Consider the following 16,409-nt stretch of genomic DNA (forward strand, 5'->3'; position numbering starts at 1 on the left):
AAAAAAAAAACAATCAAAGTGCTCCGTGAGTGAACTCATGAATTGAAATGGTGAATGAAATGATACGATACTTCTTTGATTTTCATACCCAGAGTATGAGTAGCAAAGAAACACCTCTGTGACCATCCAAATCAGTGGTTCAATAAATGTAGGATTATTTTGTTCAATCTTTGGACAGTGTGACTGGGTTGGTATCATGGCAAGCAAGTCCTCAGGTATAAACTGTCTGTCCCAGGATCGACTCCTAGAGGGGCATATTCTATGTTGCTCTATGTTCTCTGCTTTTCTTTTCCTTTCTTTTTTCAGACTGAGAAGTAATATTTTACCACACTTACCATACTGTGGCAATCTCCATTACAGTATTTTTAAAAAAATTTATCTGAAGTTTAATTGTTGGAGAGCTGGTGCAGTTTACATAGAATTGAGATTCTCAAAATCCCTAATATCCTCTTTTTCAGTAATAGTTTACCACACTTACCATACAGTGGCGTTCTCCACTCCAGTATTTAAAAAAATCTTTCAAAAGTTTAATATATTGTTCGAGAGCTGGTGCAGTTTAACATATAGAATTGAGATTCTCAAAATCCCCAATATCCTCTTTTTTCAGAGGATGAGTCTTCTTTAGGCAATTTCTTTTAATTTTGAACTCCAAAAACATGAACATTAATTGAACAAAGAAAAAAACTTAAGTGAGCCGTGGATTATGTGGTTGCGAATGGTTGTGGGCAGTCACTGACACAAATGTCTTCAATCAGTGGATGGGAGTTCAGTAAGTACCTGGGCTTAAAGCATGAACATAAGATACCTAGAAACCCAGGAAAATGCAGAAGCAGAGCAGTTAACAAAGGTGCTTGAGAAGCTCTATCAGATACACAGCCCGACAAGGCAGAACTTTACCCAAGAAGTATACAGAATTCCTATGCTGCTATCAAGTGCTACCACACTAAACTTGTCCCAGCTGAATTGATGTTTCCTGGCTGTAAGTTCTGTACAAGGTTGCCAGTTGGCCAGTTTCCAATTTTGAGGTTTTGAGCACCATGACCTGAAGAATTGGTTGAAATGAAGACACATGCTGACAGCAAGGAGATGCGGTACTGCTTAGACACTTAGCTGGCAGTAAGGACACACCTCTGTTTGAGGGTGAGCTGCAAGAGGTGCAGTACTGGAAAAAAGCACAAATAGTAGCCAAAAGGGAGGATGGCAGCACCATAACAAGGGCAACTGCACATTTTAAGAAGGTGCACTACCAAACTCATGAGACGCCTGGCAGATAAGTCAGGGCCAGAAAACATATCATCCAGTTCTAACCAATTGAGCCCATTGTTGATGCAACTGACTCAACACAGATGGAGGAGTATCGCTACCAATTTACAGTCACCAGAGGCTGCAAACTTGATTCCTCCTGACAGGACGGGTCCTTTGGCAGATGGTTCAGTTGAACCATCGTGGCCTCCTCCTTCACAGAAAAACAGTGGATATAGTAGTTGGCCTTAGAGGAGTATGGGTGAATACAAAATTATCTCAGAAACAAGTACAGTGTACTGGTATTTTGATTATGTGTTACCTGAAGATCTTATGAATAAACAGTTGTGACTGAACTGTAGTTGTGTTATAAGCCAACTTGAAGTCATAACTTTACATGTCAGTAGCCAGCTTGGTGTACCCTGTTTTTCTAATGCAAGAGGGGATTGTAGTATCCTAAGCTGCTGGGACTGACCACTAGCAGGCACACTGAAACTTCACTGGGACCGTTACCTACAGTGCATTCTTGAGAGCATGGTGAATGTGCACTGTGAAACTAAGCTGTTCTTGATCTATTAAAGAATGCATCATTAGTTGACCATCTAAGTCACTTAAGTCAGTTGAGTGTTTGTATGATCATAAAGCTCATTACTGAATTTTCAATAATTATGACCTGATTGACTCCGAATAATATCCACAGTTTCTATTGTTACATGTACATTACAACTTGAAACAATTAATGAGCTACTTGCCTATCTGGAGATATTAGCCACAAACACAATGAAAATTTTGTGGTTATAATATTAAGGACATTAGAGTTTTGCTCCTTCAAAAGAAACAGCTCAAGAACAATCAGTTTTTACGGCTGAATTGGTAGCTCATCCACTATGTGAAACTATATGGCTTCTATGCTGATTTCACATGAAAACAATTTTCCATTTTATTTCTGTTGTGTATGATTATTAGAAGATTGAGAAGTGCTATGTTCTTGGAATTAGTTGCAATTTGTACTTTACATTTGCCTTTTTCCTTTTTACTTTATTTTGAACCAACATGATGTTTGAACCTTTCAAGTGTTGACTTATACACGTATGATGGGCGCTATCTAGCATGGAGAGTTTAATATGTATATGAAACCATTCCCTTATCCTGTATTTTTTCTTAAACTCCCCATCCCAATAATATATTATTGTGCATCTCTGCACTAGCTAGACTTACTTTCCATCGTCATCTCCCTCTCCCTTCTCAAACACCCTTTTAGCTGCCATCTCTTCAAGTCGCTTGTCCACAAATCTACCCATTGCATTGTAGTGTTCATATGTTTTATTTCCAAGGCTGAAGACCTATGGGAACAGATTAAAAAACACTTATATACAGTAATAAGTCAACATGCCAGTCATTTGTGACAATAATGACAGCCTAAAAGTGCTATTAATTAATGTCAACAGTATGACTGTGGCTGGAGGCAACCCAACTTATTTACTGTAAACATAGTTTTTGAGGTTTAGACATTTTGTTGTAGAGTTTGAATGCTTCTTACTTACAGCTTTAGTTTTCAAGTAGTTGGTTTCCAGTGCTGCACTATACAAAACTATTTAATCAAGCATTCTAAGAAAAAAATTATTTTTCTCATTGTTGATTTACATTCATTGTTTTAAGAATGCTTCGTGAAGTCACTTTTTGAAAAACCTGAACTTACAGGAAATATAATAAGCAAATACAGAAAAAAAAAGACAGGGCTTGATGCACATTTGGCACGTTAACATTAAATTATTTAAATCATGTTTGGGATAAGTGAATGAAATGCTTACTGAGTAACTGAGGCAGTCCAAGTCATCCCTGTCATTCTGTAGCCATTCATAGAACTCTTGTGCATTATCAGTAGGGTCTCCTTCACCATATGTAGCAACTACAAAGATTGCCATGGAGTTTTCAACTTCACCCATACGAGTGAGTTCTTCCTTTGAAATAAATCAGCAATAATTATAATAATGATGAGTTTACACAATTTAGCCCCTTCAAGACCCAACATCTTGTGCACTATGTTGGGATGTCAATGAAAGCCAACTAGACTGTAATCTGTTCTTTCTTACTTATAGAAAAAAAGTTTTAAGTTGACATAACATGGTCCGAGAAACTCAGGTTTTATGGTGTCTGCTACTACAAAAGTATTTTTGTGCAGTTCACGACTACATGGAAAAAGCAGATCTTAGTATAAAGGAAAGTTGGAATCCAAAAAGAAAATTGGGGGTAACCACACTTTTTTCAGAGGTAAGTGAGCGTCAATTTGGACAGATAATCTCATGCATTGTTCTATATTATATAGCTCTTTATAATTATTGATTGATTATTTTTTCTTTGGATTCCCACAGCCCTAACTAAGATCTGCTGATCTCCTGCATGGTCAAAGGCTTCACAAATATACCTCTGAATTAGGAGGCATCACCCTCAACTCAAGCACCTTTGTTAATATATGTCAACAGTAATGGGTCAAGTTACCTCAATCATGTATGTTAATTGTTACTGATGTGTGGCATATCACCAAATTACATACAAAAATTGTAAACAATTTAACCAAAGACTGCCCAACACAGAAGCCACTAATGCTAACAGATAGCTTCCTGGACTAAATTATTTCAATAATTAAATAATAAATACTCATATAGCTCTATTACAAACTTAGCTTACAAACTGAAAGAATATAAATGGCTTACTGTGTTTTCAACCCTTGAGCCAAGTGAAGCGTTAGTAATAATTATAAAACAAATTTATTTAGTTAATAACAACTAATATAAAATGTAAAAAATCTAAAATTCTAAAATTATATTACTCTGACTTTTAATTTAAAAAATTGGGCGATTCCAGAAAATATCCATACCATACCACGGACGGCTTTTAGGATTTCCAAAGGGGAGGGGGGGTTCACAATTTTGGAATTCTGAGGGCATGGGGGGTATTTTCGATTGGATATCCGAAGGCACTGGTGAATTCCACAGGTGGGATTTCTGGAGTAGAAAGTGTAGAGTGAGTTCCTTGAAAGCGCTATTGTAGTGGACTTTTGTAGTTCGCAAATAAAATTATCCTCGAACGTATGACTGCGGAAGCAGAAGACAAGCATCGATAGATCATGATACGCTTCATGTACACTACATGAGGCATATGCGTTGAGAACACTTTTCGTGCACACTACATGACATATAAAAGGACGCAACAAGACTCGACAGTATATTAGCCTGCGTCACAGACGGACCACCGGTTATTACTGGGGGTTATAGTCCGTCTGTGACGCAGGCTACGGTATATTTGACCGTTGAAAGATTTTAACTGTCTGAATTTGAGCTATTCTGCTTTGTAAACGTCAAAACAGCACACGAAAACAAAGAGGAGTAAAACTGCCGTAAATGGTGTTTATTATTATAGCCAAATTCGGACTTAAAGAGAAGTTTTCACAGCCTGGCCACTAGCGGTAGGTTTTTCTTGTCGCTGAAGAGTAAAGCTTGTCGCCTAGCGCCGCCAGATCACAGCCCTGAGGAGGCATAAATTCATGTTCGTTTTTTCATATAGGCGTTGCTAAGTCGAAAATGTACTTCCCAGAAAAACCGGAAATTCTGAAGGGGAGGGAGGGTTCACGATTATGGAATTCTGAGGGCATGGGGGGGTAACGCATTTTGGAATTTCCGAAGGCAAGGGGGGGGGGGGGGGTTAAAACATGGAAGCCGTCCGTTGTTGGGTATGGATATTTTCTGGAATTGCCCAATCTGAGATTAGGTCGCATTAAACTAATAACAAGCCTGCCTAAAGAGTAATGTTTTCATTCTTCTCTTAAAGTCAATCACAGATTGGATAGATCTAAATGATACTAAGTACTGACACATACATCACCGTGTAAACTCACCATATAGCATGCAATTTATGTGTGTTAAAAAAATTACACACTAGTGCGTGTAATATTTGCACATAAAGATTCATATAAAAGAGGAGGAAGCACCTTCTGTTGTACGTCAGTTACTTGTGGTCTTGTCTTAAACAAAAGATTTCATTTCAAAAACCACTAACTGGCTTCCAGGGAATTGTAACATTTTCACCTTTCCATTCCAACATTTTCACAAAAAGACTGGACTTAAAGTTGATTCTTTAAACTTTGGCAATTAACTGACTGGTTTTGTTAGCATTTGTCTCTTGAATGCCCTGCTCTTGTATGGCTTACTTGGGGTTTCCTGGAAAACAATCATGGATTGGGGATCGGGATCAAGGATCGGGGATCATGTATTAAGTACAAGTTATAAGATATATTCAGTGTATGTAAACAAGCTAAACCATGTCCTGTTGTCCCAAATTATGCTTAAGTACCATGAGTAGCCGCACAGTGATCTTTGCAAATTGTGTAATATGGCCTGTTAAAAAACCTGTTACCTTAAGCACTAATTCTCCTATTTCTACATTTTTATTTGTCGTCATAAAATCAGTGCATCCGGTCTATTTCAGTCATAAAATCAGTGCATCCGATCTATTTCAGTCATAAAATCAGTGCATCCAATTAGGATTTGAAACATAAAAGGAGCAAAGTCTCAGTAAAATAAACAAATATTAAAGTTCCCGTCAGTTTTATTTTATTTTATTTTGCTTTGCCTACAGGTACAGGAAAAAATAAATTACAACAGCTGAGCCAATAACATAGTGGACCCATATGATCAGACAGAAAAACTAAATTATTTAAGGACGGTGCCTACTAATACCGAAGTATTTTTGTGCGGTTTATGACTATGCGGGAAAAGTAGATCTCAGCAAGGTCTATTGGAATCCAAAAAGAAAATTGGGGGTAACCACGCATTTTTCAGAGATAATTAAACAATAATATCTCTAAAAAACGCCAAAATATAAAGCAATGTATGGGATTTTTTCCTAAATTGAAGCTTAATTATCTCTGAAAAATGCATGGTTACCCCCAATTTTCTTTTGAGATACCAAAAGCATTTGGTAAGTTCTGCTTTCTCCGTATGGATTTAAACCGCGCAAAAATATTCCTGTATTAGTAGGCACCACCCATAGGAAACCCGAGTATCTTGCGATGCGCAGAACGTATGCGCAGTAACAATAGTAGGCACCGTCCTTAAAACATTTACATTAAAAAAAAAAGAAAAAGAAACAACATGCAGAACAGTTAAAAACAACAACTCAGTTGACAATCGACGGTATGAGCCATGTTACACTTACCGTATCTTCAGGGTTCGAAATTAACGGTTGTCCAGTTGTCCTGGACAACCAAAATTATGATAGGGCAACCAAATTGTGCTGAGTGGTTGCCCCCTTGGGCACCCCAATCTGCCCTGGCACTAGAACCTAATAAACACTTGATAAAGTTGAATAAATATAACACCTTGTTGTCTTTAAAGAGTTAACGATACTTAAAAGTTAGCGGAAATTAAAAAATCCAGAAGAAATTCTTGAGTATCATGTACGCTACCGTTAGAAGGCTTTTCTCTTCTGCAAAAGAACAACCTTTTAGGGATTTCGTTGCACTATGCAGCCTCCAGAAAAGAAATGGTGTCACAACTGGTAAGAGTAAATGTTACAGGAATGATAAACAGGCAGCAACATTTACACATTATATTCCTGAAACTGTGAAGAAAGATTTGCTAATAAGCTTCAGCAGGCCAAAATGTTCTTTGTTCTGAATGATTCATCAACTGATGTCTCTGTTACTGACTAGGAACTGGTTTATGAAAGATATCTTGAACATGGTAGATCTGTAACAATGTTCTTGTCTATTCAGATGCAGATGCAGTAGGCATTATTGCAGCTATTGATAAGGCTTTTTTAGATGAGACAGACATGCAACCAAATGAATGGCGTAACAAGACTGTTGGGATGAGCACAGATGGTGCTTCTGTCGTGATTGGGAAAAGAAATGGTGTAGTTACAAGAATTAACGCTGATGTGTGTACCATACTTGATTTCTGTACATTGCGTTGCACATCGATTAGAACTTGGTATAAAGGACAGTATCAAGCAAGTTGCCTACCTGGCTAAGGTGGAAGACTTCCTGTTATCTATTTACAAGTTTTATTAATAGTAATTCACCCCTCAACTGGCACAACTTAAAGGAAATTGGAACTACTTTGAATATCAAAGTCCTGAAACCAGCCAATGTTAAGGGAGCGCGGTGGTCATGAGCAAGCAGCAAAAGCAATCTAGCAGGATTGACCTTGTCTTCTTGCTCATCTAGGCTCTGTCTCAGTTAATGGACAATCAGCTGATGCCAAAGCAAAAGCTACAGGCTTTGGGACGCTCCTCAGGTCATTTGAATTTGTTTACTTTTTTCATTTCTCTCTGGACCTTTGCCAGAATCTAGCAAGAATGTCTCTCAAGTTCCAGGCTAATGACACTTCAGTGGAGAATGTGACCACGTGTGTTGGTGTGTTGCAACAACTTTGTATGGTGTTTGCGCACTAGGTACAACACCAGGTAGTGATGAAGCTGCATTTCAGAGGAAAGTTGGAGATGGAAATGTTTATAAGGGACAAGAACTTTGAGGTGACAGAGACGGTGCAATACACAATGTCAGCCATAACAAGCAGGCCGTACTCGATGCAGTTGTTGCTCATCTTGAGCGCAGGTTTTCTTCATTTGAAAATGAGGACATATTCAAGAATGTGTCCATTTTTAATTTCAAAAACTGGCCCTTCAGGATTAGAGGAACTACACGGTACAGGTCTATGGCAATGAACAGCTCTCATCAGTAGTGGATCATTTTGAAGAACTGTTGATAAGGAATGATTGTGACATAGATTCTGTTCCTTTGGAGTGGGTTGAATTGAAAATATATGTTTGCGGTTTGGTTGCAGTTGAACCAGCAACTTCTTACCTAGACCTATGGCAAAGGGTTATCAGACAAAATGAGGATAGATTCAAGAATATAATCCAGGTTGTCATAAGACTCGAGTCGAAAAGCCACGAGCGAGCGAGCTATTCCAAAGTTCAACGTATAAAGTTCTAATGAGCATGCGTGTCACGCGTCACCCATAACATCCTAACGTGACATCTCCTCTTCTAAGACAGTTCAAAAATAAACAAGGTTCTAACAATTAAACAAGGTTCAAACAGTCCAAAGGTTTTGGGTGTGTAACTACAAAATCACCCAAAGGTTCTTTTAGTTTAAACTTGTAGTCAGTTTGACGGTATCACTATACAGTTTCAATAAGACGCTGTGGTGGTCTTCGGACGGGTTGATTCGTTTGCGGGATATCAGGCTGTGATTCCATCTCTGGCGTTTCAATACCAGCATCAGTGTTTGGTTGCATACAAGGATTTGACTCATCACTGGCTACTGCTTCCCATGCTGGGCTTGGGGCTGGCGATGCCTCTTCCTTGCTCGGCTGAAGATGGAAGCAGTTTCGATGCATCTGCGTTCCATCTGGGGTCACCACAATGTACGAACGAGGAGTCTGGTGTTGTTGGACGACCACCGCAGGTGTCCAATCCCGTCCCCGCTTCATTCGCACAGGTTCGCCTTCGTGTAGTTTGGAAAGTGGCCGAGTGCCACGGTCATAGAACGCTTTCTGACGTTGTTGACGTGTCAGCAGATTGTGATGAATCTGAGAAGTAGACCTAGGCTGCGGTTCAAGGAGGCTCTTAGAAGTTGGCAGTCGTGTTCTAAGCTTTCTACTCATAAGTAGTTCTGCTGGGGATTCATCCATTCCGCTGATAGGGGAATTACGGAACTCTAATAACGCAAGGAATGCATCCTGTTTGGACTCATCAGCTTTCCTTAGTAACTGCTTAACAGCCTGCACGTTTCTTTCCATGAGACCATTAGACTTTGGGTAGTGTGGACTTGAGGTTACCAATTCTCCCACTTGCTGGCAAAGTCCTTAAAATTCGCACTGTTGAAAGGCATGTTGTCTGCGATTAGCCTCTCAGGGATTCCATGACGCGCAAAAACATATCTTTCATTGCCAGGATAACTGCTTCACTATTCTTACTGGAAAGGCGAGCTACTTCAGGATACTTTGAGAAATAGTCAACTACAAGCAGGTAGTCTCTCCCGTTATAGTAGAAAATGTCTGCTGCAACTGTCGCCCAGGGTCTCTCAGGGACCTCTTGAGGAATCATAGGCTCTCTCTGGTTGCTTCGCTGGTGTTGCTGACAGGTACTGCACTTGGATACCAACTCGTCAATAATTGTACTATTGATACCTGGCCAAAACACTGCTCCTCTGGCTCATGCTTTGCACTTCTCTATTCCCAAGTGAGTGGCATGTATGCGTTGTAGGATTTCGGGTCGCAGGCTGTGGGGAACAATTATGCGATCACCCTTGAACATTAAACCCTCATAGCAGCTTATTTCATTTCTGTAGTTCCAGTAAGGTCTTGTCTCAACTGGTGTCTCTACCTTGGTCTGTGGCCAGCCACTCATGACAACTTTCTGCAACTGTTGAAGTTCAGGGTCACTCTTAGTCTCGTCCCTCAACTTGTAAAACATCATCTCAGACATCTGTCCAGAGTCCAGGACATGAATTTCAAACTCATCAGGTTGGTCTGTAGCTTTGCTGGGTAAGTATGCTCTGGAGGGCGTGTCAGCTAAAATCAGTTGGCCGCCAGGTAGGTACTTAACATTAACTGCATAAGGCTTGATCCTGAGAATCATCCTTTGAAGACGGAGGGGTGCTTGATGAATGGGCTTCTTCAGGATTGCTTCCAACGGTTTGTGATCACTTTCAACTGTAATCTCTCGTTGCCCATACAAATAATCATGAAAGCGTTCACAGCCAAAGACAATGGCCAGCATTTCTTTTTCCATCCGCGCATAATTTTCCTGGCTTGGAGTCAGGGCTTTGGATGCGTAAGCAACTGGGCGGTCATTTTGCAGAAGGACTGCACCAACACCTTTTGAGCTTGCATCAACAGACAGGGTCACTGGTTCTTTCGGGTCAAAGAACTTGAGGACTGGGGCTGACCAGATTGCAGTTTTCAGGCTTGTAAATGCGTCATCTTCTACTTGTCCCCAGGACCATTCAACATCTTTCTGGAGTAGCTGGCGGAGTGGAGCGCTCTTCTGAGACATGTTTGGGATGAACTTAGATAAATAGGTGACCACACCAGGGAACCTCTGTAAGCCTTCTCGATTGGCTGGGGTTGGCATAGCAAGGATTGCTTCAACTTTCTTAGGATCTGGTTTGACACCATCTGCACTCAACACATGGCCCACATAATGAACTTCGGATACTCGAAAATGGCATTTCTCCCTGTTAAGCTTGAGGTTACGCTCACGACAGCGGTCCAACACCTGTCTAAGCCTCTCATCATGCTGCTCCACATCTTCCCCCCACACAACAAAATCATCCACAATTACCTCAACACCGTCAATGTCCTGAAACAAATGGGACAAAACATTCTGGAACACCTCTGGGGCCGATGCTATCCCAAAGGGCAAACGTGTTTAACTATACCGGCCAAATGGGGTGTTAAAGGTAGCTAGCTTGCTACTGTCCTTGGCTAGTTTAACCTGCCAAAAGCCATGGTTAGCATCAAGGACACTGAACACTTTTGCACTGGGCATCCTGCTAATCACATCTTCCACGGTCTGCATGGGAAAGTGTTCCCGCCTGACGGCACGATTGAGGTCGCTAGGATCCATGCACACTCTGAGCTTGTTATTCTTCTTCTTGGCAACCACAAGACTGTGTACCCAGGCGGTAGGCTCTGTACATTTCTTAATGACTCCCAGCTTCTCCATTCTCAGAAGCTCCTCTTTAAGAGGCTCACGAAGGGCCACAGGAACCCGACGGGGAGGGTGCACAACAGGGGTGGCGTTGGGATCAATTTGAATTTTGTGCTTGACGCCTGTAATCTCACCCAGGCCCTCAAACACGTCTGCATACTCGGATTCTAGGTTCTCTTCTTCAAGGCAGTAAATTCTCTTTATCAGGCCTAAATCAAGACAGGACTTCAGTCCAAGAATGGATGGTAGATCTTGCTCAACAAGTATGAAGTCCATCACTGTGAATTTTCCTCTGTACTCGCAAGTTAGGCTAACCTTGCCGCTGGGTGTGATTCGACGTCCGTCATACACTTTCAGCTTGGCTTTGCAATGGTGGGACTGTTTGGGATCCACTGGAAGTCGATCGAGCAGCGACTTGGAAATGACATTACAATCAGCCCCCGAATCTATTTTGAAACTCACATTTGTATCAGCGATCTTGAGTGAGACGTGCCACTCATCTTGAGAAGGGCATTCATCATTGGACTCCACTGTGAAGGTCAGTAAATCGGCTTCGTTATCACTGCCCTCCGATTCAGCGACGGCGTGCACTGTTTTCCCGCCAAAATCCCACAGTCTCTTTCGGCAAACATTCGCAAAATGATCCTTCTTCTTGCAGTAATCACATATTTTGCCGAAAGCAGGGCAACATCCCCACAGGTGAGAAGAACCACAAGTCCAGCTTGTTCGCGTCGCCTTCGGCAAACTGAAATGTGTTGAAGACCTCAATGGCGTCTTCTCCTGCAAAGTTTAACAATATAGCAATCTTGACCTCATCGCCTTTCTTTTCGCTTGCCGAAGCAGTTATGTAGATATCAAACTGTTGTTTAAATCTCCGCCAATTTTCTGATGTGTTTCCGTCGAAACTCAAAGCGCTAGGCTTGTGAAAACTATCCATGTTTCCCACTTCTGACACCATGTCATAAGACTCGAGTCGAAAAGCCACGAGCGAGCGAACTATTCCAAAGTTCAATGTATAAAGTTCTAATGAGCATGCATGTCACGCGTCACGCATAACATCCTAACGTGACACAGGTGCTTATGGTTGTGTTGCTGATTCCAATCCACACTAGTGAAGTTGAGAGAGGCTTTTCTCTTATGAACAGGGTAAAACAAGATTGGCGAGCAAGGCTAACGAACCCCACCTTAAATGAACTGCTGCACATTTCTCTGTTGGGTCCTACATGCAATGAATTTGAACCAATGGAAGCTATAACACTGTGGTGGAAAGGTGGAAGAAGAGCTAGAAGACCCCAAGACAGGCAAGATGTGAAGATGATCTGGATACTGGTGACAGCTCTGAGGAAAAACAGTAAACTGCAAGACTTTAAAGGCATTTGAATTAAGTTTCCTGGCAAGCTTTTGTAAAAAGTGTTCATTTGTGAGGTTCCAACTTCTAAGTTTTTTCCTGTTACTATAATGTAGTGCGTGTTGAATTTTATAATACTAAGCCTTGCATGACTGATGGACTGACACTCTTTACTTGAATACAGTTCACTGTAAATTTATTTTATTTTATTAAAATTAATAAATAAAAAAATACTGTTTAGCTATACCTGTATAACTATTAAATTCATGGCTTGAACTTTGGCAAGAGCTTGGACAACCAAAATATTCTATGGGCAACCAAACCAAGTCTTTTGGTTGCCCCAGGGGCAACTGGACATAAAAGTAAATTTCGAACCCTCCATGGGAGAGGATTATCAGGCTTGTATAGGTTGTAAAGGATAATCACATACAGTGTAGTAACTTTCAAAGAGTTTGTTTCTGAAGGTTTACAGTGGAAGGGAACTGCCTCTGATGGTAGATAGTAGTAAGTTCCAAACCCTGCATGAGTGACTGAAGAATGAATGTTATAACGTTCAAGTCTTGCATTTCTTTGGGACAAGGGTAGTGATGTCTTGATTATGCGATGATTGTTCATTTAACAACTTCCCTGATTCCTGTGACTCATCTGAGGTAGCATACTGTACTTTGCCACCAGTATGAAAATCTTTCTTTTCAATCTTTCAAGGTGAAAACCAACTCCAATTTCTTACTGAATTTGCATCTTAAACGAGAAATTTTGGATTGCAAAGACCCAAAGTGTTCCTCCATCCAGTAGTCCATATACTGTAGGTGAGTTTGTCAATAAAAGTATTTGTTCAAGAGAGGTAGGCTCAGGTGTTTCCTGCTGCTCACTGTTTCCCATTTTGTTGCTATGCAGAGGATTTCGTTTGCGTGAAGGTTGAGACTGCAAAGATGAATTTGAGGATTTTGCTTTTTGGTTGCTTCTTTTAGACATTACATGAAAGGCTACGAGATCCTTTGTGGAATGACGCAGTGGTTTGACAATTATTACAAGGCATAATTTATATCGACAACGGTTTTCTTCCAGCCTATTCAAAATCACTGAGCGACAAAGTGATATCTCATGTCAATATGCTCATCCTCCAGGTGACAGCAATAAATTATTTACAAAAATTATTTAATTTCTGATCCAAGCAAATTGTGAGATGATGATATTCTAGTTCTGCAGATGTAGTCAGCATTACACAGTGTAATAAACTTTAAAATGCATGCCTGGGTGAATCACTTTATAAATAAAGGTAATGTGAAATAATAAAACAAACTACAAAAAAATTAATACTTTATAAGTAAGTATACAGTCAAATAATTATTGTAAATAACACAATACATAATTATCTCACTGCTGAGCTGCAGAGAGTGCAGCACTGCTACCTGAGAATTATTGGTCTACCAACGGATACCCTAGCTTGAACCACTAGCTCAAAGAAGGGACTCTATTCGTGACCAAGAATGCACTCATGCCAACTCTCCCGGATAAGGAACAAATCCCCCGGTCTCCCGTACGGGTGACTAAATCTCCCGGAAAAAAAGCGACTGCGACTTGGCGCCTTATTTGTATAATAGGCTAGTATTTCAACTCAAAGGAGAAAGAATTCAGAAACAAAAGGAAATTTTTTCTGTCTTTGTAAAATTGTATTGTTTTTTTTTTCTTTCTTTTAAGCTTTTGTATTTTGATTTGTTTGCTTTCGCTACCTATTTATTTAATATTCTATTAAATTCTAGAAAATTAACACCCCATATAGTAACAAACAAAATTCTTATAAGTGACTAGAGTAATTAACAAACAAACAATAATGTCATTGTAAACAAATCAACTGTAATTTAATTTGACTAGTGTAATAATATTGTATTGTAATATATGTATTGTAAGTAGTGTACGTTAATGTAGAGTAAGCATCGTGTAAGAAGTAAATACAATACAGTGTATGCTCAAATGTATGTATAATATATAGTGTTATAAACAGTGCAAATAAATAATAAAACAATGTGAAAAAAAAAAAAAACTCAAACGTTCCATAAATTTGAGAAATATTGTGTCATGGCTGCATTTGCATACCTGCTTTACCCAATCTGCCAACCAAAGAAAATACGCTTTTGTCATCATTGCAATATAAACGACTTTCTGATGGGACAAACGTTCAACCAATTAAAGAGCAGGACAGAAAAAGCTCTAGTGCTGTGCGAATTTTGCGGGGGGGGGGGGGGGGACAAATAAGGCACAAATATCTATATAAATATATTCAAATGCACCATCCTAATAATAACAACAATAAAAAAAAAATAAAAATTTAAAAAAAAAGAAACTTGTGGCTAAAATTAAGAATAAGTCTATAGTAAGCTAAAAATGCCCTTTCAAAAAGGTGAGTCTTCAGCTTTCTCTCAAAAGTATCAATAGAAGTGGATTCCCTGATAAGTCTTGACAGAGCATTCTATAACTCAGGTGCGGCGAACACAAAGGCCCTTTCACTGAGAGTAGCATTAGGCTTAATATTCGGATATATTAAGATCTGAACATCAAAGACAATCTTTTATTCCTAGGGCCCTAAGACTGTCCCAAGTTAAGTAACTACAGTAGCTATATCTCCATTCATTTATATAGTAATCAAGTCGGTAATATTTATTTAGTTTTTCTAACATGCAATTTTAAGCTTTGAAGGTATTTTTCAATGCCATTATCATGGAAATTTTAAAAAAAGAAAAGAACACAGTGACTGTAATTCTTAGCCCAAAGTATTATACTGGGACTCATGGTTATTTTAGTTACCAAACATATGGCTGAACGTATCCCAAGTTGCGACACCTAGAATAAAAAATATTTAATTTTATATTTTATCAAAAACTTACTATTTTCATGTGACAATTAAATTGCTATTAATAATTGAAGGCTTCTGAGCTGCAAATAATGGTAATTTAAATTGTGTATGTCCACCGGTTTTCATTTCACAAATGTCCATCGGATTTTGCCCCATGCTACTGCTGTATTGAGGTACTTACCATATCACACTCTTCTGGATCCAACACCAGAGATTTTAATCCATAACGCTGAGCATCCTTTGCCAAGCGACCAGCAAACTCTTCTGCTGTACCAGTCTGAGATCCATAAAATATTGCTATTGATTTCCCCTACAACAAAAATCCAAAATCTGCAATCAATTTGAAGAGCCTTAAAAAAAAAACTAAGAAATACTGGGAACTACATAACAACTGCATCCTTCGAGTATTCATATCTTCACATTTGCTGTTCTTGCTGGTGGTTCGTTACACTGTACTTCAACCTGATTACTTACTCTTGTCCAATAATGTGAATTTTTTTTTTACCTTAAAAAAATCCATTGGCATGCTGGAATGTGACTTAAAGTTAATTCCATAAAAATGTTTTACTTTCAGGCAGTAGCACTTGCAGTATCTTAACTGAGCATATCATTTGAATAATTTTAAGCAAAGCTCTAATGCATGTAATTTTATAACGTAAACAAACACAGCTTAAAAAATCATTGTTTAGTCCAAATACATTGTTCAAAAGCTTTCCTTTAGAGTGGTCAAAACTGTCTCCACACCACAGTGACTACAGATCAACCTTTTAATTCACCTTTTCGACACCAGATTTCAACAAAGTTTGAAAGTTTGAAAGTTTGTCAACAAAGTTTGAAAGTCAAGACATTCGATTCAAACATGTATGAACAGAATGGTCACAACTAAAAGGTGTGCTTATGTTACATGGAAAAATCCTTCCACATCGATACCCTAAATCCTGGGAAAGAAACCCAAGCAATCCAGTAGTAAGAGTTCTTCCATTTTCCTGCCGTAGTTAGCCAAAATGAGAGAAGGTAAAAGTGGATAAAAGCATGTCATTGTGAAGGGCTTGTTTGTGTGTACGAAGAACAGTTATATAAAGAATTCAGCCTCATAAGACAGTTGTTGACTGTCTTACATGTAGCTCTTAATAGCTGCTGGATGCAAGCTGAGCCACAAAACAGTGCAGGTAAATGTCAGCACTCTAAGAATGCAATACCTTTGAGGAAACAAAGAAAGGGAGCTCAAAACAACTGCAAGAAGCC

At 39.4% G+C, this 16,409-nt stretch overlaps 1 protein-coding gene and 2 long non-coding RNA genes across 3 annotated transcripts in view; 1 reads left to right on the top strand and 2 right to left on the bottom strand.

Annotated features, from left to right (window-relative positions):
* Window positions 1-16,409, bottom strand: part of LOC146472919 (NADPH--cytochrome P450 reductase-like) — a 46,464-nt gene that overhangs the window by 17,396 nt on the left and 12,659 nt on the right. Inside the window, exons 3-5 of the mRNA XM_085119135.1 lie at window positions 15,346-15,474; window positions 3,054-3,203; window positions 2,461-2,585 (exon numbers count right to left, since the gene is read on the bottom strand). Coding sequence (XP_084975261.1) covers window positions 2,461-2,585; window positions 3,054-3,203; window positions 15,346-15,474 — 404 coding nt within the window. The remainder of the gene's footprint in view (window positions 1-2,460; window positions 2,586-3,053; window positions 3,204-15,345; window positions 15,475-16,409) is intronic.
* LOC146472920 (uncharacterized) lies at window positions 5,842-15,337 on the bottom strand. Its single transcript, XR_014866507.1, has 2 exons — window positions 12,166-15,337; window positions 5,842-7,129 (listed from the first exon to the last, which is right to left on the bottom strand). It is a non-coding gene; the product is annotated as an uncharacterized LOC146472920 (long non-coding RNA).
* On the top strand, window positions 7,124-14,556 carry LOC146472921 (uncharacterized). Its single transcript, XR_014866509.1, has 2 exons — window positions 7,124-8,167; window positions 12,037-14,556. It is a non-coding gene; the product is annotated as an uncharacterized LOC146472921 (long non-coding RNA).

Source organism: Pavona decussata, unplaced genomic scaffold (assembly GCF_977016875.1).
Source record: "Pavona decussata unplaced genomic scaffold, jaPavDecu1.1 SCAFFOLD_96, whole genome shotgun sequence".
In the NCBI taxonomy this organism is placed as follows: domain Eukaryota; kingdom Metazoa; phylum Cnidaria; class Anthozoa; order Scleractinia; family Agariciidae; genus Pavona; species Pavona decussata.